Source organism: Canis aureus, chromosome 1 (assembly GCF_053574225.1).
Source record: "Canis aureus isolate CA01 chromosome 1, VMU_Caureus_v.1.0, whole genome shotgun sequence".
Taxonomy (NCBI): domain Eukaryota; kingdom Metazoa; phylum Chordata; class Mammalia; order Carnivora; family Canidae; genus Canis; species Canis aureus.
The window spans coordinates 83,022,685-83,048,113 of NC_135611.1; the positions used below are offsets into that span (position 1 = coordinate 83,022,685).

At 40.9% G+C, this 25,429-nt stretch overlaps 1 protein-coding gene across 4 annotated transcripts in view; it reads right to left on the reverse strand.

Annotated features, from left to right (window-relative positions):
• The window catches only part of PCSK5 (proprotein convertase subtilisin/kexin type 5), a 458,158-nt gene that overhangs the window by 248,570 nt on the left and 184,159 nt on the right, over positions 1 to 25,429 (reverse strand). For all 4 annotated transcript variants that reach the window (XM_077906524.1, XM_077906513.1, XM_077906535.1 and 1 more), the window contains exons 8-9: positions 21,861 to 22,073; positions 11,666 to 11,766 (exon numbers count right to left, since the gene is read on the reverse strand). In XM_077906524.1, the coding sequence (XP_077762650.1) occupies positions 11,666 to 11,766; positions 21,861 to 22,073 (314 nt within the window). The remainder of the gene's footprint in view (positions 1 to 11,665; positions 11,767 to 21,860; positions 22,074 to 25,429) is intronic.

Here is a 25,429-nt window from a genome sequence, read left to right on the forward strand (position 1 = left end):
TATGAATATTTGATTGCCTTCTATGTGCCCAACCTTGTTCTTGGTGCTCCTGGGGCTCACAGCCTGGGAGAGTTTCCTTCCTGTGATCTAGAGACCACTTGCAATTGAATTACCCAAACTATTTTGGGGGCTTCAACATCTGCATTTTTAAAAAAAGATCTTATTTTTAAGTAATCTCTATACCCAACATGGGGACTGAACTCACAATCCTAAGATCAAGAGTCACACGCTCTACCAACTGAGCCAGCCAGGTGTCCTCAAAAATCTGCAACTTTAAACAAGATTCCGTATGACTCATACATACTAAAGCTGAAAAAATAATCCTTAGAGTATAGCTTGAATCCCTCTTTTTCTTTAAAGTCCTCCTAAATCATCCCTATTCCAAGTTTTATCCCCTTTCTCCATACTCATGGCCCTTATACTTCATGGCAGCCATTTGCAATTAACCATATCTTGTTATAGCTCTTTAAACAGAAAGGTGATGCAGTGCAATAGTGCATTCTGGCATCACATCGCCTTGAGTTCAATTTCCAGATCTACCATTTACCACCTGGATAAACTTCTAAGCCTCTTCCTACATTTGAAATAGGGAGATAATGCCTATTCAGAGCAAGCATTCAGTGAAAGCTGTTTTTATTTTTCAGCATTTTATTTTTGGATTTTACCTTTTTGTACTTTTACGCACTACTTCCACACTCAGTTGAGGCCCATGGCATGCAGAAAATTTGTCTCATATACAGCATATCAGAGTCAGATGTACAATGACTTTATGGGTTAGAAAGAAGCTACCAGACTTCAAGGGAATTCTGTTTTTCTGGGATATGCAAAGAATACAAAACTTTACTTCACGTTCGTCATGCCTATGATCACTCAGTAAGGTTCAGAATCACCACAAAGAGAGAAATGAAAATTCAAGATGGCAAGAAATAAGCCAATCTTCTACACGCAAACTATCTTTCTTTTTGTTTGCAGGTCGTATACGAGTTATCACAGCTTACTTCACTATGAATTTGTTGCTTTGAGCTTTTGACAAATCAAATGCCATAATCGACTTGTTGAGGTCAGAACGAATAAATCTTGCATGCTAGTGAAACGACATGCTTTTCAATCTGTCAGCTCCACTTCTCTTCTTTATGTTTCCCTCATACTGATGGCAAAACATATTATGATTCTTCAAAAACAGTAAAAAGAATGCTGGAATCAGCTAACCACAAAAATAATAGCGTCACTAGTAACAATTAGCTTCTTCTGAACAAATGACACAAACATATCCTAGAGGTAAAAAATTACAGGTGAAGACCACTTGACCATATGCCAGATGGACTCAAATCTCACCCTGAGAGGATAAATCAGGGTTGAGTTTTAACTGGGTTTCAATATAGAGTTTAGGAAGAAATCTGAGAATGTTCAAATACAAAGACAGTGATATCTGATGAAGCCATACAGTAAGTCATTTTGGAGAATGTACTTAAAATATGCTTTGATTAAAGCGATGAAGTTAGTAAACTATGGTACAAAACTATAATGGGCCCTGGGGATAAAAAATAAAAGCTTCTCTTATGCTTAGCAAAAAAAAATTATATTTGATAGTATTTGGGGTGTTACCATAGACACTATCAAGAACAAAAATTTCCTGGCAAAGAATAAAATCCACGAACCCTCAAGAGATTAAATTTAAATACTAAATTTTACATACTTACATACTTCTTGAAAACCTACTAACTCATTAGGTTTTCTAAGCAATCTTAGGGGTAACTGCCTAAAAGTCAATTTGCTATTAATGCTCTATTTAAATTAAAGGACATGGCAGTCGATGAACAATTTATAATGTAAATAAATCCATATTCTATATTTTCTCTCTTTTAAAAAATGTAAATTGTCTTAGTCATTTATAGAAACCATGATCTTAGTGAATTCTAAGAATTACATAATAAATTGCTAGGGGAGCCAATGCACAGTCAGTAATTGTAGGAGGAACTGGCTACTGGCTACAGGTCTTGTTGCAAGACCTGTAGGCCCAGTGATCTAGTCCCATGGGTATTTAAGCTTCTTTTCTCAGAATCCCAAATGGAACACAATCTAGCCAAGAGCTCTATGAAGAAACAAGAACTCAGCCTTCAGTTTTTCTTTTCCTTCAGAGCACATTATCTAATTCATTCCCTGTTTGCTGCACTTGCAAAATGAACATCAAATCTATCCACTTCTGTCTCCATCATCATCATCTTGACCAGGCTACCCTAATCTCTCCTGAACTATGGTACTAGCTTCCAAAACGGTACCTGCTTTGCTCCCACACTAAGAGTTCTCCAAGCAGAAGCTGGAATAATCTTTAAAAATTTTAATCAAATCATGTCTCCCTCCTTAAAAGACTCCACATACCTCTATCATGCTTACTTACTATAACATCCTATGTGATCTAAACTTTTCCAAACTTTCAACTCATACTACCGATGCATATCTTCCTATTTCTCAAACCCAGTAACCTTGTTCCAACTATGTGGTCTTCCCAACTTGCTCCTTACTCTCCCTGGAATGCTCTGTCCAGTTCCATATATGAGCCATCTTATATTTCAGGTCTCAGCTAGAATGTGACCTCCTCCAAAAGGTCTCTCCATTATCACTCTAGATAAAATGGTTCCCTTCATCAAATCACTCTTCATTATTCTATTCTGTTTATGTTGTTCTTAGTACTCATCATTTGGTTTGCTATAGAGTGCCTTGTCAAATAGTACAAAAATTCCATGTGTGTCAACCCACCATTCAACTTACAGTGTCTAGTGTAGGAACTGACAACTAGTAGACCATTAATACATGTCGACTGAATGGATGAATGATTCCATATAAGCTCAATATTACCAACAACCATATACTCTTTATACACATTTCAGAGATGAGGAAAATGAGATTCGAAGTTTCTTTCCAGTGGTGCCTGGGTGACTCAGTCGGTTAAGTGTCTGCTTTCAGCTCAGGTCATGATCCCAGAATCTCAGGATCGAGCCTTGCATTGGGCGCCCTGCTCAGTGAGAACCCTGCTTCTCCCTTCACACTGCTCCTGCTTTGTCTCTGTCTCTATCTTAAATAAATACATAAATCTTTTTTTTTTTTTTAAGAAGTTTCCTTCCAAAATCCCTTCTCACACACTTTTTTTTCCCTCTAGGCTTAAACTATAAAAAGCTTCCTACATTGTTATTTTCTCAGAGTGGTCTCATTGCTTATAGAATTCTCAGGCCCAGTGTCCTTTGCGATGGAATTCTTGTCAAGATGGTGGAGAGGATGGCATAACATAGATAGTGATATAATTACTATAAAATGGGTCAAATCCCAGGAGACACCAAAAAGGTCTTCTCACCTTTGTCTTAAAGTGATATTGCTTAGGTTAAATCACAAATCTTGGAAATTTATTCCATGAGACATTTCTAATGTAACATATGACACCTGATAAGGAAAAATGCTGGGGATTACAAATGAATTGAGAACTACTCTTCCTAAGAAGTGATCTTTATTTTTTAACTTTTTAAAAGATTTTATTTATTTGTTCAGAGAGACAGAGAAAGGCAGAGACACGGGCAGAGGGAGAAGCAGGCTCCCTGTGGGGAGCCCCATGTGGGACTTGATCCCGGGACTCCAGGATCATGACCTGAGCCAAAGGCAGATGCTCAACGAATGAGCCACCCAGGTGCCCAGAAGTGATCTTTATTTATTAGGAAACTAATAAGAGTAAAATATGTTCAGTGAATAATTACTTTTGAACATACAGCTAAGCAAAAGAAGCAGCTAACAATCACCTGATCACCTATCTGTCCTCAGTGCACTCTCTGGGCGACTCGACTACCCATCCTTTCTTAGTTTCCCCACCTCAGGAAGGGGATAGAAAACATGAGCTGCATCTCAAGACAACACAAGGTGAAGGAGCCTCCTGACCAGGGCTTTCCAGCAGTTCAGGACACCTCTGGAAGCTGTACTGTTTTAAGCCATTAACCACTAGTTAGGTACAAAGTTGAGTCCAGTGAAAATTGGCTTCCACATAATTTGAACTCGAAAAGTGCTAGAGGACACAGTGTATTGTCTGTGTGTGTGTAGACATAACAAAGCTATTTTCATGCACAGTCCTGGCAGAAGGCCCGTGGTAACTGCTCTGTGGGTCTGGTTACAATTATTTCACTATAGGGAATAATTCAGGACAGTACATCCCTTCTCTGTCCGCTTGGCCTCAAGTGGAAATGTGTGCTGTTTTTACCTCACCAACCTTTTCAGCCCTCCTCCCTGATCACATTTTAAGTCTCCCCACCCTCCTCATGCTACATATCCCTACCCTTCATGCCAGAAACCTCAGCTAAATGCTAAGCCCAAACTATGACACTGAAGCACTCAAGAAACTCTTGAGAGTATGGGGAGAGGGGGAAGGATTGTATGTTAACTCCATCCTTACCCTTGTAATTCTACGGAATCTGGGCACATGTGCCTATATTCTCACTCTTTGTGCATGTGCTTCTGAAGTTCTCAGCAAAACTCTCCTAAAAGAGTTGGTATGTTCTCTGCTACTTTACCTCAACAACCAAATGCATTTGTCTCTCCGCCCACTGCAGCATTTCATACAGGGGAATGTGGCCCTTGGGAGAATTTCTGATGGAATATGTTATATTGACATGTGTTTTTAATTAAAAAAACAAAGATAAGAAGAGTTTACAAGATATCAGGCCTAAGATGCAAACCCCAATATTTAGAAATGTTTATGTCTATCGAGTCCTTCTTATGTGGTCTCTTTTTGAGACGGGTCACTTCTAGAACTTTGAAGCCCCTCAATCAGTGACTTCAACTCAGCTTATTAAAAACTCCAGGCACCATCTCAACTGTCATTGGTATTAATTCTCACAAGAATTGAATCTCAAATACTTGAGGCATTTCCTCCTATTTTTCCTGCACCGGAAACATACAGAAGACAGAAGTTGTAATGAAAGGTAGAGCCAAAGCATACAGTGGTTGATCTGTGGGAACTGCATTAACATTTAAAAAAAAAAAAGATTTATTTATTTATTCATGAGAGATACAGAGAGAGACAGAGAGAGAGGCAGAGACACGGGCAGAGGGAGAAGCAGGCTCCTTGCAAGATGCCCCATGTGGGACTCGATCCCACGACTCTAGGATCATACCCTGAGCCGAAGGCAGACACTCAACTGCTGAGCCACCCAGGCGTTCCCTGCATAACATTTCTATAGATGGACTTTGTAGGTTTAAAAGAAATGCAGATGGTAAGTTTAATTTCCTGAGAAAAGAATTTTCAGGATGGTTTTCCTGAAATCAACAGCATATGGTATGGATCTTCCTGTGGCTCAACACGTCTTTAATTCTTCACGCATTGACCTTTCCATGTCTCATATTATCCCTTCCACTAAAGATCAGAGGTAGAGGGGCTTCTCTTGGAAGCTAAGGGAGGGAATAATATCATGTCTTCTTTTTACCCACACTAAGCCCAGTTCTAAGGAACAATAAGTCAACTGGGTAAGAGAGGAGTTGAGGTAGTGTGAGGAGAAGTCACTAATCAACACCAACTAGAGGAACTGAAATATAAAAATAATGAATATATGAAATTGAGCAATTCTGTTCATTTTATTCTCCTGGTACAGAAAAGAAGAAGGTTGGACTAGATGGGACTGATTTAATGTTTGTTTGGAAATGACCTTTTGCAAAATGCTGTGCTTAGATGTCATGGAGAATATAAAAGTGTCATGGCACCAATGTTCCAAGTTGGATCATGGAGGCTGGCCATTTCTATTTTCATCCAAATCCTCCACATTCTGAAACCCTTTGCCCCAAAATGATGTCACTGGCTTTCTTAAATAATTTGTGCATATATGTTAGTGTACATTTGCCTCCCTTTGAAGGCAAGTGACATGTTTTACCAATAATCGAATTACGTCCTGCTTAATTCACTTAGCATCTAGCATAAAGCTTTAACTTTTTTAAACCATGTATTAGATATTTGTTATATGTATATAAATAAAGACTGCAAGGTACAATCCTTAGTCTCAAGGAGTTTAAGACTCATTTGGAAGAGAATACAAATAAAAATATCTGTAGTACAACAATAAATTAACTAAGTTACCTAGTACCATATTCTTTCCATATACATTCTATAACCTGTGTTCTACAAATACGAATATATGTTATGTTCCAACAGGACATTTGAAATAGGAGAGAACAGATACGTAATAAGAAGAAAGTAAATGAGCCTACTTAGAGATGTGTGTATATGTATACCCATGGAGCTAGCTAGCTAGCTAGTATACAGAAGGAGCAGGTATATTTCCAACACAGAATGAAAGCTGTCACCCCAATTTACTTATTTCCAGAAGTTAGGTTCAGATATATTAGATGTTCTCAAAGGAAGGTATCCCTGAGGCCCCTGAGATATGAGATTTGAGGAAAACACTTTGAGGTCACTTAAAACAAGGATTTGTGGAAGATGCTTTTGTGTCAGTACTCTCCTTGTCAAGGTCCTTTATCTAGGACTTTAGAAGTTTCTACCTGACTCAGTCCCTTTTACTCATCATTTACTGTGTAACACTTCTTGGTTGCTAAACATATATTACTCAAATTTCCAATGAGAGACCATTTACAACTTAAGGCCAAAAGGTTTCTTTAGTAAACTTAAATTTTGAATGTTCTGAGTTAATGCTGGTAATTGAGCACATAAAAGACACCACTAAACTAGCTTCTCTTTGCTAATAGTTATAGACTCAGGTCAGGGAAACTTTCAGTAAAACATAGTTTAAGAAACTGAATAGTAGGGGCAGCTGGATGGTTCAGGTGGTCAAGCATCTGCCTTCAGCTCAGGTCATGATCCTAGGGTCCTGGGGTCCAGCCCGGAGTTGGCTTCCTGCTCAGTGGGGAGTCTGCTTGTCCCTCTGCCTCTTCTTCCCCCATCTTATGCTCTCTCTTACTCTCAAATAAATAATTAAGGCTTTAAAAAAAAGAATCTGAACAATATATTTGTATGGACATCAGTTATTTCCATCTTTATTTTATAAACCATTTTACAGGAAACATCATTTGCTAGCAACTGTCTTTTCTCTTCCCAGGGGGCTAGAGTACTAGCCATACACACACACACACACACACACACACACACACACACTAGCATCAAGATGTACTAGCTAAATATATACTAGTGTCAAAATCTAGCTCTTTATACATGTGACCTAGTGTTCCAGGCTGCTTATCTAAAACTGTTAGTCATGTTTCACTACATTCTTCATTTAAGGACACTCATTTTACTAGAACTCTCTGAGTTATGCCATGCCAAAAGACATCACTTTAAACAGCAATGGCCCAAATGAAAATTAGCTCACTCGTAATCACTGATTATAAAAATTCCCTCTTCACTCAGCTGAAAAACCCAAAAATTCCTTTCAAATACACAAAACCCCAATAATTGAAATAATATAAACCTCTGAACTAATATATACATGACGAAAGCATCCCAATACAAAAGTTTTCTTCCCTCTCTCTATGATGACAATATTTTCTCTTATTCTGAAATTGCTTACAGTTTTTAGAAGGCTAAGAAATGTATGGCTTTCAGTGCCCAGGAAACAGGTTTGGGAGCAGGAGGAAATGGCCTTATTTACTAAAAAGGCAAAGTTTGCAACCAGACTGCCAGAGGCAGCTGGAGAGAAGAGGCTCAAACCCAGGAAGAGCAGGAAAGGTGGTAGATTTTTAGAGGCACCCAGAACCCTTTCAATCTTGGGTATAATATACTTTTACCTGAGTATCTGGGGTGCACTACTCTGGAATCTGTCACAACATATGTTCTTACACACTTGTGGGAAAAAAGGATGGCCTTCGGAGTGGGGGTGTGTGTCCTGTGAACTGTCACAGCAGAGTTAACTTATGACCAAGCTTTTGTGGAGCTCGGATAAGAGATCTGCACCCTTTAAGCTTATCTGTTTCTATGTTTTGTATCTGTTTTTATTTTCTTTTCTCTTAGATTCCTAAGAGGTGTTTTGTTTTGTTTTTTCTTCATTTGGGGTTAAAGCTCGGAGCATAGGGGAGCGAGAAGAATCAGGATGGCAGAGAGGGCAATTGTTGAAGTAGCTCGAGAGGAGAGTGTACTGTTCTACTGATGCAGCCAAGCACCTGGGGATGCAAAGAAATTGGGCTGTGAGCAGCTCAGGAGGTGGGAGCCTCCCCTGAGTGGACACTGTAATCAGGCATCATTAGGAGAAATGGGAATTCCTCCCTCTAGGGCACGGATAGTTGGGTCGGGCCCACACATGGGGACTGAAGCTCCTGCAGGCAGCTCTTCCCCCCCCCCCCCCCCCCAACTAGGCCTCATCGTTCCTTGCTGACCTGAGCAGGGGATGCGTATCTGAAGTAGTGGCAGTGCCCCTGGGGTGTAAGTCTGCCTCGCTTGTACCTTTCTCTCCTCTCTCCTTACAAAGGAGTATCTTGGAGATCAGGCTTTTCAGCTTGTGAGAGGAAAGGCTGATTCTCCAAATACCAAGGTCCAAGTGTTGTTGAGAAGTACTAGTATAAGAGGAGCTCCTGGGGGAGTGGGGGCTGCTGAGTGGGTGGGTGTATTTGCAAGGCTTACACTTAGCGCTTGCAAAACTGTAGCCTTGGCCTGCTGTCACTTGAGCTCCTTGCTACAATTTCTTACTTCCAGATACATTTGACGCATGCAGGAGGCCCAGGCTTACTGACCCTGGTTTATTATCATCAATATCTGACCCACTGTTTTAATATTCAGCCGTCTTTTTCCTTAACCTCCAACTTCTCTTACAGGCAAAGACTGGCCTGTGGAACAAGCCCACGGAGTTAAGAGGCAAGGCTTATCCTGTGTTATTTTATCAGATTATTGACCATCTACTTTGGTACCATGATCAAACTGTACTGCTTAAAATCTTAGCATACAGTGGATTCTTCCGGGCAGAGCATATCCTGCAACCTTCCTTCCACCCATCACAGTTTAGTCTTTAAAAATGCTCAAAATGCAAAGAAAGAGAAAACAGGTAAAGCCTTTCCCAGCCCTAAAGCAAATTTATCAGCCCAACTGAGTGGGCTGTTTGGGGCACAAAAATAATGATTTTCCATTTGAGCTTAAATAGTGGTCAAAAGAATTGTTGATATAGTCATGTTATATTAATATCCCAAGGAACTGAATACCATATATGCTAAGTTTGAGATTATAACTGGTTTTTTGGGAGGGGTGCAGGCAAAATTCCTGACTTTTTCTTTTCCCCTTCAATATTTTGTGCACAGGAAAATATTCCTGAGAGAAACCCCAAAACTTCAGGATGAAGATAATATATTTTCAAAAATCCCATCAACAGTGACCAACTTAAAAAAGACAGTTAATGGACTTCTGGGGTCACACCTGCCCAGTGGAAAAGTTGTCAAGTGAAAATTTAATAGGATAAGTATAACACAAGTTCTCTGCTACTTTATTTTATTTTAAAGATTTTATTTATTTATTCATGAGAGACACAGAGAGAGAGAGGCGCAGAGACACAGGCAGAGGGAGAAGCAGGCTCCATGCAGGGAGCCCGACGTTGTACTCGATCCCCGGTCTCCAGGATCACGCCCTGGGCTGAATATGGCATTAAATCGCTGAGCCACCCAGGCCGCCCTATTCTCTGTTACTTTAAAAGATATAATATGCTGAATGTTTACTTCTTTAAAAGCTATAATATGCGTTTACCAATTTAAGAGGTATAATACGCTGAAATGATTAATATTTAACCTCATCAAAAAGGAAGAAATACGGGGGGCACGTGGGTGGCTCAGTGGTTGAGCATCTGCCTTTGGCTCAGGTTGAGATCTTGGGGTCCTGGGACTAAGTCCTGCGAGCCTGATTCTCCCTCTGCCTATGTCTCTGCCTCTCTCTCTCTGTCTCTCATGAATAAAGAAATAAAATCTTTTTTTTTTTTTTAAGGAGGAAATACAAATACTTGTGGGAAGCTGGATATTCCTCAGCTCCAATCCTTAGGCAAGAGGCCAGCAAGAGAGAGGACACCTGCTATGTCCTGAATGCTTCTATCCTCACAAAATTCATACGTGAAACCTACTGTCCAATGTGATGGTACCAGGATGTGAGGCCTTTAGGGGGTGATTTGATCAGAAAGGTTGAGCCTTCACGAGAGGGATTAGTGCCCTCTAAGAGATCCTAGAGAGCTCCCTTGCCTTGCCTCTTCCTGCTGCCCTGGGACCCACCCCGGAAGCGGGCTTTCACCAGACACCAGATCTTCCAGTGCCTTGATTTTGGACTTTCCAGCCTCCAGCAAAATGAGAAATAAATGTTTGTTGTTTATAAGTTGCCCTATGTGTGGTATTTTGTTGCAGCAGTCTGAACAGACTAAGGCAGCCCACATCCAGAGCTGTGTTCTTCCGTCTGTCTCCAAGGCTTTCAATTTACTCTTTCCATATGACATTAAGGCCCGATCGCCCTAACACAGGCTCCCTGCCTCAAAGAGGGGTGGCTGTAAATGTACTATGGACGAGTCAGGACCTTTCTTATCAAAGCACCTGAGTGTCATCATGACTCTGGTATTCTTTTCCTGTCCCTGCTATTGTTGCACATCAAGGGTACAACTAAATCAGGGTAGCTTTCCATTCCTCCCCCCGGGCAGGGGTCGAAGGCTATTTTCGGAAAAACACTTACAGTTATTACTTCAGTGGCTTTTATGATCCTCTTGTAGGAGGGTGTCAGAGCGCAGACCCACAGCCCCCTTTCTAAAATCCTTGGACTTGACGCATTTGGAATTCAAAGGTTTTTGAGATACAGCATCCACAGCATATATTACATACAACTTCCAGTAGGGGTCTGAGCCAGCACCTCATAACCAAACACATTCATATTTCTGCAGTAAGATGTATGAATTTTTACAATCAGGACTGCGAATAGCCTCAAATCAGTTCAGGACAAGCTCTGCTATCAGATGAGTTTGTGTGTCAAATGTGCAAAAAGTACTTTCAGTTTTCTGGACGTTTCATAATTTTGAAATTGAGGGTAAGAGAGTATAGATCTGTATGAGGTTTTGAAAGAATTAAGATCAGGTATTTCAAAGAGTGAAGACAGCAAAATCTGCTGGTGTTTACAGAAAGAAGAGGTGAGACCTACCGCTCGTAATCTAAGGGGCCTTTCAAAGGGAACTTTTCCGACACAGAATTTGACCACGTTGACTAAGACTGAAGGTAGTAGATGGGTTGTTCCTGTCTCTGTGCTTCCGGTCCTATGACCTTGACACATTCTGTCCCCCAGAGGGAGCGCTATTGTCATGGAATCTGAGCTGCCTCACTGTTCTGCAGGGTAAGGGCCCCCAACTGCTCTGAGACTCCCAGGAACATTCCCAGACTAGAATAAAAACCTCAACAAGGCAAGAGTGTTGGAGCCAATTGGCATGCTTGCACTATGACTCCATAATAAAGTAATTACACAGTTTGATTTTTTAAGGATATAAAAACCAAAAAAAAAAAAAGTGCTTTTTTTTTCTTAATATAGGGAAAACAACTCTTTTTAGAATCCTAATCTTTGGTGTTTTAAAGGTGGGATTTAGAAGGTTCTACTCTGGGCTCTTGTGCTAGGGATCCTATAGTAGGGAGTGGGTAAGTTGTCCTTGAGATGAGGGGTTGTCGCCAGCGGAGACATAGGGAGATAAAGGCTTACTTGGCTTCCAGGGCCAGCGCGATGATGCCCGCAGCCATGGGGGCCGAGGCCGACGTCCCAGTGTGGTTGTCCGTGCAGCGCTGCCTCAGATCCGTAGTAATCTAGAAGACAGAAATGGAAAATTCAGGATTCTGGGGTCAATGTGAGTCAGATGCTAGTAGAAAGACATTCACTCATCAAAGTGGAATGGAGGGGTGTTGAAATAGTTGTTTTAAATTCCTTGTTCTTGTACTCCTGTGACTCTATCACTTTTAGAGAATTGCCTGTGTAAATCAACTTTGAAAAGAGGAGCATTTGGAAATCGGACTCCACTTCTGTTAAAAACCAGGGTCAGGACTAGGGTGAGAGTCTCTGGCTTGGAACAGACGGGTTATGCAAGTGTCACTTTAAATTTTACCGCCCCCCCACCCCCCTTATCCCTTGCTTGCTTCACCCCAGACCCAGCTCTAGTTAAAACTAAAGTTCTTTCATTATCCCATTTTTAATAATCAGATATGATGAACCAATAACCAGACAGTGAGCTTGGCGTTGGTAGCAGAGAAGCACACGATCTGGCCCCTGCCCTCCCAGAACTGAGCTACTGGGAGAGCCACAGGTTGAAGCAAAGGCACGCTCTGCCAAACAGAACACCGGTTTTTAGCATCCATAGAAATGTTGCATGGATGAACCAAGACCTCCTCAAAGATTTAACGTGAATACTAAAAACAAGCTTGAAGACAGTGTGGTTGATGGAAGATTACAGCGCTGAGTGCCTGCCGGTATATTACAGAAGGAGATTCACCATTTCTCCCATTTTTGAAATCGGAATGTGAGGACTAGATCATTTTTTTCTCTTGGTTTGAATCCAGTTTACTTCAGCTGTGGCTGAATAACATTCCCATCAGCAAGAGCTCTGCCTATTAACCTTTCTCTCATGATCATTCCACCCCAGGAGAAAGACGTTAAACCGAGATTCTCCTTAACAAGACAAATTAAACACTCTGACATAAGATTTCGCAAACCAGTGAAACACTGAAGATTTAAAAAAAAAAAAAAAAAATCCTCCCCAACAAGCATCCGCTTTTGCCTCCTTGGGGCTGATGATGCTCCTGCTGGGAACACACAAGTCTTGTGAGAGGAGCTGGTGGTTTCTTTGCAGTTATTGGAAGACAGTAGTTAAGCTTTCTTTGGGATCAAGACCAGCTTATTGTCCCTATTTTACAGACGGGAAAACTGAGGTGAAAGGTCATCAGAAAGGTGTGGGGGGATAAAGGCGGCTGAAAACAAAGTCTTGCTGTTCTGAGGTGTATCCTTCCAGAGGCGTGTCAAGATTGGTTGATTTGGAAAGAAATCTGATCTTAGTAAAGAAGACAGGAAGACAGTGCTGTGTAAATTTTCAGAAATAAGCCCACCCCTAAAAGTTTCCTCAGGGTCCCATGAGGACGTCTGAATGAACTCTTTAATTATCTGGGGTGGCTCTAGATTGACACGCTGGCTGGCCTAGTTTCACATAGGGCCATCAGTTTTGTCTTTTCTCTGGTCCTTTTGACACTTTTAGTGTCACCAGACTATCCACCAGATAGTCCCTGATACACAAATGGCAGAATGAACAAAAATATATAGAACCATAAAGACGTGGTGGTGGGAGACAGGAGGCAAGCCTTACCCTCTTTTCTTGAATAACCAAATGGTGATCAAGAGCCCCGACAGTGTGTTTGGCAAGCAGGGTAGGGTGCTTCTTGATTAACGGACCTGATTAACTCACCATCTCCTGAACCTCCATGTTGGATGCTTGCAAGATGTTTGGGTAAACAGAGCACTACCCACTTGTACATAAGAAACTTTCTGGGTTTTTAATTGTTGACTATGAAAGGTATTTCTTTCTTTCTTTTTTTTTTTTTTTGTTGAGATAAAAAACACGCAACACAAATTTGCCCTTTTAACATTTAAGTGTCCAGTATAGTATTGTTAGCTACATGCACATCACTGTACCACAGATCTCTAGAACGTTTTTTTTATCTTGTGTGAATAAAACTCTACCCATTAAACAACTCCCCATTCTCCCCTCTGCCCAGCCTTTGGGCATACCATTCTACTTTCTGTTTCTACAACTTTAACTACTCTGGGTACGTCATATAAATGTAATTGCATAGCATTTGCCCTTTTGTGTGTGTGTGACTGATTTACTTCACTTAGAATAACGTCCTTGAGTCTCATTTTGTCGGAGCATACGGCAGGATTTCCTTCGTTTCAGGCTGCATAATATTTCATTGTATGTATTTACCACATTTTCTTTCTTCATCTTTCCATCAACAGACACTTGGGTGGCTTCCATCCCTTGGCTGTTGTGAATGCTGCTGCAAGGAACATGGGGATGCAAAGACCTCTTCTCAATCCTGTTTTCGATTCTTTTGAATATACAACCAGAAGTGGGACTGCTGGATCATTGCAAAGATACTCCTACTTCATTTGAAATTGCGGGTAGATTTGTAGCCTTGTTTTCCAAAGGCCTGGTCCCTAAGTCAAGGCATAAAAAACCCCAGAAGCAGCCTGTTTCCGAGTCTCCAGATCCTCTGTTGTTGAGAGATGGCCCTGCCTGCATTCTTCTCATTTTACCTCACCCTCATGGTCACATTCCTTTGCCAAATTTTCTTTTTTTCAATGACTTGTGCCTGGATTCAAGATTTTTCACGATATCTTCCCACTTGGCTCCTTTTGCTTATTCTTCAGCTATACCAGACACTTTCGATGCAGAGAAACAAATCCAGAATAAACACCCCAAGCGCGTGTAACGTTTTTGAGTCGAATAAATAACTACCTCCAGCCAACCTCAAACGTGAGTGATAAAAACTTTATGATGTCGGGTCTGCAACAGCAATATGCCTCATCCATACACAGTCACCAGGTAGAGACATATATGCTGTTCGTTTAAATAAAAAGCTGCTCTGTACTTTTCTATACAAACCCCAACCACATGTTAAATGCTCTTTAATACGGGCAAGCTTGTGGGAATTCCCAATTGGCATGGGGCTCTCACTTATTTATTTTTCAATCATTTTATCTAAATGGAACGTGAGTAGTAAAAGAGTGAAAGGGGGTGGAGCAGGAAGGTGACGGAGAGTAGAAGGGAAAAAGGAACAGAGAGAAAAGAAACAAAAATAGCCTCCCTCCCTCTCATCCTGCTTGAAGGGTGAAATTCCAGCTGGGTCATTTCAAGAGGAAGTTACTGTCACTGGTGGAAATAGTTAGGTGTAAATTACCGGAAAGATCTAAGGCAGGGCTTTCATCATTAAGAGAAGCCACAGTATCAGGGAGTTTTTAGGTCTATCTTTAGAATGAAAAGGCAAAGACCACCAAGAAGCACGCAATCTTGAAGAAAAATGATGTCCCGAAAACTGGAACCACATGGGGTAACCCCATTAATCACAACGCATGCATGCAAGATCTGACAGCGTAATTTAAAAGCAAAGTTGCGTGGACCAGTCGGCCCGTGTCACGGAGCAGGGAGTCTGGAGGTTCTACATGTGAAAACGGAACAATAAAGCCCTTTTAAAGCACGTCTCGAAATTTGGTCTTCAGTCCTAAGGGCGCATCTTAACGCCCTCCAAATTCCCTCGGTTCACAACCCAAATCAGAAACAGAATTTCCTTCTGCAGAACTTCTCAGATTTGCTCAGGAAAATATCTTTTCTGTCCATCAGAGTGAAGGAAACAGGAGATGACACCAGGCCTCGAGCCAGATCAAAGCTGTCCTGATCAGCAAATTGGATGTTCAGCCTGTCTCAGGATGGGTAGCAGATGGTTTTTTGGACTCCACCATGTTAGGGATGTCATCTTTATTTGGTGAGAACGGGTGGGCGTGGCTCAGGTCTAGTCACACTCACTCTGAGTAGAACCATGGGTTTTTCTCCTCCTAAGCTCCTATTTCCTGCTATTTCACATTTCATTAGTTGGGTTGATTGGATCTTTTATTCCAGCCTGTTGAGGAAATTCTCCAGGGCACCTCAGCTCAGATTGACTTTGGCCATGAGTGACAAATTTAATAGCAACCCTGCAGTTAAGAGTTTCTATCTCCCTGATATCTTGTGATCTCTTTTTTATTTTGAAGGTGCCATATTGTCTCATATCTGTTAAAAGAGCAATGGAACAGATATTTTTAAAACATGAAATGATTCTACTGTCTGTTAGGTTGAATTTGTTTCTGGTGTGGATTTTGATTTGGACTAGTAATGTGCCAGAAAAGCTGTTTCAAAGACAGCAATGGGGGATAAAGGCAGAAAATAAATCTTCAATGTGTCAATGAACAAAATAGAAGAAGCTGATTTATTAAGCACGGCAAAATAAAAACGGGATGGAGGACCAATTAATGCTTTCTGTGTTCAACCAAAGTCTGGTATAAAAGTCAATCATGACCCACGAGTCCACACAAAATCCCAGTCCTGTGTTGGTATAGGAATCTGTAAATGCAAAGTACAAATGTAAGGTTTTGCTTACAAATGTGAGGTTGCTAGCACCAGAGGAGGATGCCATCTTATATCATTTTTGCATTTCCATCATGTTTAGCTTGGTGCTAGGTATGGAGCAGAAGCGTATTTATTGGCTAAGTTGAATTACACTTTAAACTCCCTTAACCATTAGGAAAGACTGCCAGGTTGCTTCTTGGTCAGCTCATACACATAAACTTATAAGCCACCTATAAAAACTATGTGTGTATACGCGTATGTAAAATCCAGGGGCTACAGTACAGCTATCCCTCACCACTGCCATTGCTACCACAAGCTGGACTGCTTCAAAAACTACCACCATTTGCAACAAGCAGGACAACACGCAACAGGTGCTTACACACGTGTATGCTCAGGTATGTATATAAAACTACATTTAAATCTACAGGAACTCTGTGTGCAAGATATGACATTATTAACTCAGGAAGTGGAGGCTCAGGAAGACCAAACTTGCCTAAAGACACATAGCTACTAAAGAGCTGGGTAAGCGGTGGAGCATAAATCCTGATGTGGCAGCAAGAGAAAAAGCTGGGTTACAGGGGGGTAGCCATCCGTGAGAGCCATGGTGGCCATTCCGGACCATCACCGGCCATGGCGGTCATGATGGCGGAACTGCCCTTGAGATCTAGCTCAGGTCAGCAAGTGGGCATCCACTTTCTCCTTCTGGCCACGATGGAAATCAGAACTTTTCAGGACCAAACTTTACTTTCTTCTTTTTAACATTCTCAAGAGACTATGTGTCCCACTTCCAAACACACTAAAGACATCTGGCTTTGCTAGTCTTCAGTTTGAAACATAATGATATATCTCAAATCAAAAGAAGAAACAGAGATGATAGAAATCAGCCCTGGTGCAAAATGGTGGCTGCTCCTGAATAATGATTGGGGGCGGGGGATGGGGAGCAGGATGTCTCTGGGGAAAAAAAAAAAGAAAAGAAAATGTGTAGCTGCTTAGGAACCCTGCAAGCAGTAAGAGGATTCCTCTACATGGAAATGGTCGCTCAGTTCCAAGCCTGAGATACCCCGGGCGGCAAGTTTGTTTTGAACACAAGTAAGTAACATGACGTCAGGAGAGGGCTGAGCAGAGCATATATTCTCAACCCTTGGCTCGCAAGACCCCTCCCTGGAGGGATACGATCACTACCATATTCCAATCTCCAAGACAAACTACTAGAGGAAAAAGGGCAAAGGTTGAACGAGTCCCCAAAGAAAGAGATAATTTAATGATGGGAGGGGCTGGGGAAGAGAGGGAAGCTTATTTCCCAAAAACAGAACTGGGGAGAAATGTCACTAGGCAGTGAGGGTTACAGATCTCTCATGCTCTTGGACACCAAGAAAGGTTGTAGGTACAGCTTTATCACCTAGCCAGGTTCCTGGGTGATAGGGCAATTTCTGATGTCAAATTATTTTATTGTCAAATACCCTTTGCTTTTCACCCACCTTCCAGAACAAGGAGTTTCTCTTAAAGAAACAGAGCATCTCCCTGTCTTCCTGGAGCTATATAAACAACTAGTGAAGTTCCCATCCCTTTCAGTGTCTGAGCGTGATTTATGTACAGAATATTTCCTCAGCTCAGGCTCTGGGAAGGAACAAGGCAAAGACTTCAACCTCACGTAATTTCCAATCTAGTGTGCAAAACAGACAGTCAGCAAACATGTAATGTACTAAGCAGCTCTAACTAAGGGCAGGAGAAAGAAAACTCCAGAAGATCAAAGAGGCCAGGGGGAGGGGAGTGCCACAATTTTAGGGGAGGTGAGAAAGAAAATCTTCCCCCGTAAATGAAGTGGTATCTGGAGATACAGTGCCTTAACAGACGACATTTGTCACACAGAGCACCCTGGCTTGAACGTCACACAAAAGGCATAACCCGGAGGAGCTCAGTGCTGACACTGGGCCCCAGGAACTAGCCATCCAGACTGGCAAAGAGCTTTAGGTTTCTGCAAGAGGACTGATGGTCTTAGGGGATTATGAAATCTTATGGCATGAAAATTAAATCTGCCATGTAGTGAAAAATAATGGACACCTATATATTCAAAAATATATATATTTATATATTTTTATTATATATTTATATTATTTTATTTATATTTATTATTGATTATATATTTAGAATTTATCCACTTTTAGTATATACACTAAATAGAATATTTATAGAATTTTAGAACATATATATTCTTATATAACTTACATGTAAATAAATCTATATTTTTATAAAATATACATATATTTTTTAAAAGATTATTTATTTATTCATGATAGAGAGAGAGAGAGAGAGAGAGAGAGGCAGGCAGAGACAAAGGCAGAGGGAGAAGCAGGCTCCATGTCAGGAGCCCGTTGCAGGACTCGATCCCGGGACTCCAGGATCATGCCCTGGACCAAAGGCAGGTGCTAAACCGCTGAGCCACCCAGGGATCCCTGTTTTTTGTTTTAATCACTGTGAAAAGAACCCAAACAGTTAAGAGCAGCACCATTCTTTCAGAGAGCCTCCATAGTGGATGTCCTTGAAAAGTATCCAGAGCATGACCACATACTGGTTATAAGATGGCCTTGAGTCTCCATTCTGACTTTGGTGGAAATCCAGGCTCTACCACTTACTGCTTAGGTTTCTTTTACCCTTTTAAGCATTAGTTTCTTCATCTATAAAGTGAGGACAATACCTAGTTGTCCTGTGTAGAGTTCTGAGGATACTATGAGATAATGCATTTAATGAGCACAGTCCAGTTCCTGGCACTAATTAGAAGAATGAAAAAAAGGCCACATTTATGGCCTGCTAAGAGGACTGTGAACGTATGACATATTCCACATCGAATAGGATGTATGCAATATTATTAATGAAAACATGATCTGATCATATGACTTCATGGATATCAGTCATTTCAACTGATTGCTCTTTAGCTTACAGGGGAGCTTCTTATTGTAGTAATCTTGATACTTTGGATGTGCTCCATTTGCTGAAAAGAGATACAAGGCCATCACTGAACTGAATCTATTAAAGCATGAATGAAATACCACGGTTCACAGCTGTACTAATAGCAGTGGCAGGAAACCAAGAGACAGAGATCTGGCTGGTTTTGAAACCCAGGGCAAGGTTTTCCTGTTTGCATACCATGAAAAGACATTCTGTTGGGGACAAGTAAAATTTATTCAACAGAAGTGCTTTTCCAGAAGCAGAGATATCTTTCCTCTCTCCTGAATCCTCAGCATCTGCCTGGTTCAAATCACAAAGGTGCTCTCCAAATAAGAAATGACAACTGTGCTCTCCCAAAGAAGCTGCATATGGCACAAGGAAATGAATGGCCAAGGGAGGAGAGCCCCAGAACGAAGGGAGACATACACCACCATGCCTGCAACACTCAATCACAATGCCATGGACAGGAAGCGGGCATCTCCAAGGGGCCAAGGGCATGCGGTTCAGAGCCTGGTGAAGGAAAGGTCCCAGACATAACACAGGATTATCTGTCATTCTGACATCTAGATGGAAAAAGGGGTCAGCTGGACCATGAGAGGCTGATGTCATTGCCAACTCTACTCACGTTCAACTGTTAACATGCTTGCGATCAAAGTGCCTTTCTTGATAGGGTAGGTGGTACAGATTGCAGTATTTTCTAGGTTGGAAATATGGAGGTGCAAGGAGTTCCAATTCTTTACAACAGTTGGAAAGATGGCCGGCCTGGCCTCCCAGGATGCAGAAAGCCACCCCGACCTCAGGGACACTCCTGAGTGGCTCTTTGCACCAGTGTGGTATGAGGACCTCATGAGATGTCCAGCATCTCATCTCCATCAAAAATCCATGAGGCTGGAGAGGATTCTACTTGCCTTTTATAGATGCCCAAACCCAGACTCTGTGAGGTTCCCTGAAACAGCTACCAAATTTCCTCTCCCATTTATGGTGATCTAGAGATTCAGGCAAAAATAAAGAGATTCTAAGAGCTGGAGGAGAAAAATTACTAATAAATTGCTGCTGTGAAAATAGGAGACAGAGATCAAATAGAAGGTAGAGACAAGTATGAGTTAAATATCTAAAGTGGGTTAGTAAAGGTTCTGGTATCAGAAAGAGCAAGTAGGGAAAAAGTGAAGTCTATGACTGGATCTACCCAGTGAATGGATCGTTCTGTCCTCCCCTGGGAGAATACTAAATTGCCACCTGTCACTGGGGGGCGGGAGGTGTCACAGGAGCTACCACAGCATCAGAACACGATGAGGGCCTGGGAAGGTCAAATCTAGGGAGTAAATCTCACCTAAGGATTTTGAGGTCCCTCTCTCCACACTGTGTTCTCCCATCCAGGACCCGGAAAAATCTCTTTTGAGATTTTGCCTGCTGGATCATATATTTCTCTTAAGAAAGGCATTTATGGAACTTCACAATACCCTGTCGATGGCAACCATCCCACAAGCAAAAAGAGGAGTAAATGGGCAGAGTTGCTTTGAAGCCATGGCCAGTTTGACTTCAGACTTGAGAGGTATAGAAAGAGAACTCTTCTTATTCCAGAGAGTTCCATCAGGATTTTTACAGTGCAGAACTAACAGATGCCACTCAGTTTTAGTGGACTGTGATGCTGAGTACTGAGAGATAAGCAAATTTGAGAGCAGAAGGGGTGCTCCTAAATTACAACAATGTCATAACGAGGGTAAAATATCATGGAACATCACTTTCCCATTATGAAAGCCAGGAAATTGTGAAACTTGTCATTTCTGTATTTTTTTTTCCTTTTACTTTTTACTTTGTAAAATTTTACTTTGTATTACAGGATTATGTGTACTGATGAATGATGGAGGTACTTAAAGCTGGATTCATGTAACATGTTTTTTTAATACAGTTATTGTGGGGGGAATTAGAGAAAGATGGGGCAGATGGGATATGTATACGGGTAGGCGATTTCTAATTAAATCAACACAAAAAATGTAACTAAAGAAGCTAATAAAAAGTTACTGGAATCAAGAAGAACCAAATGGATGTGGATTACACGAAGGGAGTAATATTCTATCACCTGTATTTCCACTGCTGCATAAATGTCAGATGTGACCCAAATTTGCATGAGTCTCTAAGACTCGAGAGCAAGGTCTTAGCTAAATACTAAAAAGTATCAAGCAAAGCAGCTTAGCTCCATTTGAGAAAGACAGCCTGTGACAGTTTATAAAACTATGATCAAGAAAAGAGCAAAGCACAAAAGTGTTTGGAATTTAGCATCAGAGGCACAGGGCTGGGCATCCCAAAAGCCAGACCTTTCTTGATGGGTCAAGTAGTGTGCAAAGCACTTCTTCATTATTTTTTAATTACTCTACAAGCTATATAATCCTAAATGCTCACACTTTACAGGTAAGGATGTTGAGACAGAAAAAGTAAGTAATGTGTCTAAAGTTACCCAGCTTATAATAAATAGTTCAACAGTAAACAAAACACACGTAGTCTGGTCCTGCGACCTGAACTCTTCATCAGTTTGCTGTCTGCACAGAGAGCAGGGCGCATAGGAACTGAAGCTTATTCATGTCTATGACCACATCCAATGCTGGAATGTACTGATCCAGACAAGCTTTTTCAATGAATTGGCAATAGAATGACATGTAAAAATACATGGACTGAGCAACTGGCTAACTTCCATCTATTACTCGTCTATTTCCACATATTACTTGTGCGTATCAGTTTATGGTTCTTCCTCTGTGTGTCACAGTGAAAGATAAATGAATAAACCACGACAGACACTCAAATGTTACATACTATTTTCTTATCGTATGATTCTCCGCTGCTGTATGTGGTGGCCAGCGTGGATGAACACTCTTCCAAGTACCAAGGCTTCTTTCCACTCTCGGCTGTGCTGCTGATGGAAATGGTGTAGATGCTGTTGGTGTAGCCATCACAGGAACAGTGGTCTTTGCTCCTTCCACCGTTTCCTGAGGCCCAGACAAAAACAGAGCCAAGGCCTCTCCGCCCCTGTTCAGAAACAGAAAAAGTTAAATGATAGAAGACACAGATCATAGACTCCAGATGCAGAGCGGATCACTATCAACAGGGCACATCAAATATTTGTAGGAGGGGTATGGTGCTGTTTTAGTAATATGCAGGATTTAAGCTGGTTTTTTTTTTGAGGTTAGAGGAGTTGCTTTTATTATATTATTTTTATTTAGAGAGAGAAAGAAAGAGTGAGCAGGAGGGAGAGGCAGAAGAAGAGGGAGAGAATCTTAAATAGACTCCATGCTGAGTGTGGAGCCTGACCCAGGGCTCTATCTCATGACCCTGAAATCATGACTTGAGCAGAAATCAAGAGTTGGTAGCTCAACTGACTCAGCCACCCAGGTTCCCCAAGAGGAGTAGTTCTTAGAAACTAAAATAATCTGGATGTAATGTATAGTCTAGTGACTAGAGTCAATAATACTGTATTGTTTATTTGAAAGTTGCTAATAGATCTTAAAAGTTCTCATTACTAGAAAAAAAATGTAACTATGCTATGCTTCATGAGGGATTTTTTTTTTCCATGAGGGATGTTAAACTATACTCACTGTGGTACTCATTTCACAATATATACAAATATCAAAGCATTATTTTATACACATGAATATAAAAGTATATGTCAATTATCTCCCAATAAAAAAAACCCCTAAAATAATCTCTTTCACATGTCATAGCCATAGACGTAATGAGAGCACCAATGATGACAATAATAGGGTTAACATTCATCAAGTACCCACCAGGGACCAGGCACAATTATAATTGTTTTACATGAATCAGACTGAACTCTTCCAACTACCCTTGAGAATGGTACAAGGTTTGTTCCCATTATACAGAGGAAGACTTGAGCTACAGAAATTAAGAAACATTCCCAAGGTCATATGGCTAGGAAATGGAAGGACAAAATTTGAACTCACATGGCCAGACCCCAGAGTTGGAATATTATCAGTATATTCCAACTATATAGTATTATCTATAATTACTATAGACCTATAAAATTATAGAACTCTTTATCCACGTGAAATGGGTGCTTTTATGCTTCCTCGGGTGACATATGAGCAAGAGGAGGTGTGGAGACCTTATGTAATTTATCCTTAGATCTCATCATTGGTGAGGAGCAAAATGAGGGATTATGTGCCTTCCAGAGCTATGTCTCTGCTATGTATGGCATGAACACTAATTATGAAGGATGTTAATGGAAGCTACCAGAAATAAAAGAATTTCAAGATTAAGTACGCTTGGGAAACTCTAAGTTGAGCAAAATGAAACAGGTTCCCCTATTGGATAACTTAATAAATGATTGCTCAATGCAAAATTCTAAGGGAGGAACAATCTGATGTTTTTTTCCAAACGTATTTGATGGTGGATACCTTCTTCAACCAGATCCATGAAACTTTTCTTACAATGCTAGGAGATAAGGTTACATTCTTTATGTGAAAACTTGGCATACACTCGCTGAGTTTCCTGAGGTCATAAAATAATTAAGGAGAAGAAGCAAAGTAGAACATAGATGTACTGAAGCATAATAACTATTTGGTTGCATAAGATAAAATCTTCAGAAGAAAAGAGAGAAGTTCACCAAAGTGAAGTGTATTTCTCTGAATAGTGACAGCTGAATCCCTCAGAAATTGTGCCTTTTTAAAACTAGAAGTCACATCGAATGACACATAGGCCAAATCTATCCTTTGGTAATTAAAGAGTGAGAACCAAAGTCACTAGCTGGTGACGGCTAAACCTCTTTCTTGCTTCGGGGCTTTTTGGTCTCAGGTGGAGGGAAAGTATTTGGGATGCTGTCTTGGAATTTCTGGTAAAAGAGCCAAGGAAAAAGAGACAACAAAGAATTTGAAATATCCTTGATAAACTGTCTCTGACCTTGAAACCTCAAGGAACAGAATATTTATGACACAATTTGACCTGAACATAGATTTCCTTTTGTCTTTCAATGTGGAAAAATGCAATATGATCACACAGGAATGGGAAAAATTCGTGAAGAGAGAAGGAGAGAAAGTTCTGGATGCTACTGCCACCAGACAGCTGGGTCTGGTTTACCATCCTTCAGTTTCTCACCAAAATATTCATGAAATGTACAGAAGGATGCAAAAATCACTAAGCCATCATAAATGAAGGATTTTGTTCAATGCTTTGTAAGTATCTAGAAATAATTATTCCTCACTCTGGTGTGGATGGCCAGATTGAGAAACTCCGGTGACTGACTCAAATAGCCTCACCTCAGAGACAGAATATCATAGCCAGAGAAGGAAGCGTCCAATTCACCACCAACATGTACCCTCTCTATCACATGCCAAAGGGCTGTGTCGTTGGCAAAAAGCATGGTCACATTGGAGCTTTACCTGACAGGTCAACAGAACACATGATATAATACAACCCCCCCCCCCCCCAGTTTAAGTGGCACTGTAACAGATAATAGATTAAGAACCATAAAACTGTGACAAAGCACGTATGGCACGATCACATTCATATACCTATACAAAATTAGGGCTGTGTGCCTATGTACAAAATTTGGTGAAAAGATCTTTAAAACATACTTGATCTTAAAGGAGTATTTGCTAAAGTATTTAGAAGGTATTTTTTTGTTTACAAGGTAATTATAAATGGAGGATACAAAATGATATGATATGGTCGCAGTTTAGGAAAAAAAAACGTATGTGGGCCTGTGTGTGTGTGTGCGCGCACACGCGTATACATGGAAAGAAGTTAATGTGTATAAAGTTATATGACTAAAGTTATCGTAAAGTGACAATGTAACAGAACTTATTTTGCTTGGTAAGATTAGAAAAGATTTCTTTTTTCTTTTTCATACCATCCTTCTATGACCATATATGATTTTTATAAAAAGAAACAAACACATTTATTCCCCTCTTAAGAGGGAAAACACAGGGCCAATTCTTAAATTTTTTTTTTAATTTTTATTTATTTATGATAGTCACAGAGAGAGAGAGAGAGAGAGAGGCAGAGATATAGGCAGAGGGAGAAGCAGGCTCCATGCACCAGGAGCCCGACGTGGGATTCGATCCCGGGTCTCCAGGATCGCGCCCCGGGCCAAAGGCAGGCGCCAAAGCGCTGCGCCACCCAGGGATCCCGACAGGGCCAATTCTTAAGAGAGATTTTTTACTTTATGATTAAGAGGGTTTTACACTCGAAAGATTCATTGTGTATGAAAAACAGCAGAAACTAACATTTATAGAAACTTGTCATGTGTCAAGCACCATACACACGTTATTTTGCACAATTCAAGTCTATACCATCATTTTACAGATGCATAAACAGGAGCTCAGAAATGCTCACGACTGCCAGAGCCAGAGCTTGAAATCCAACTGGAG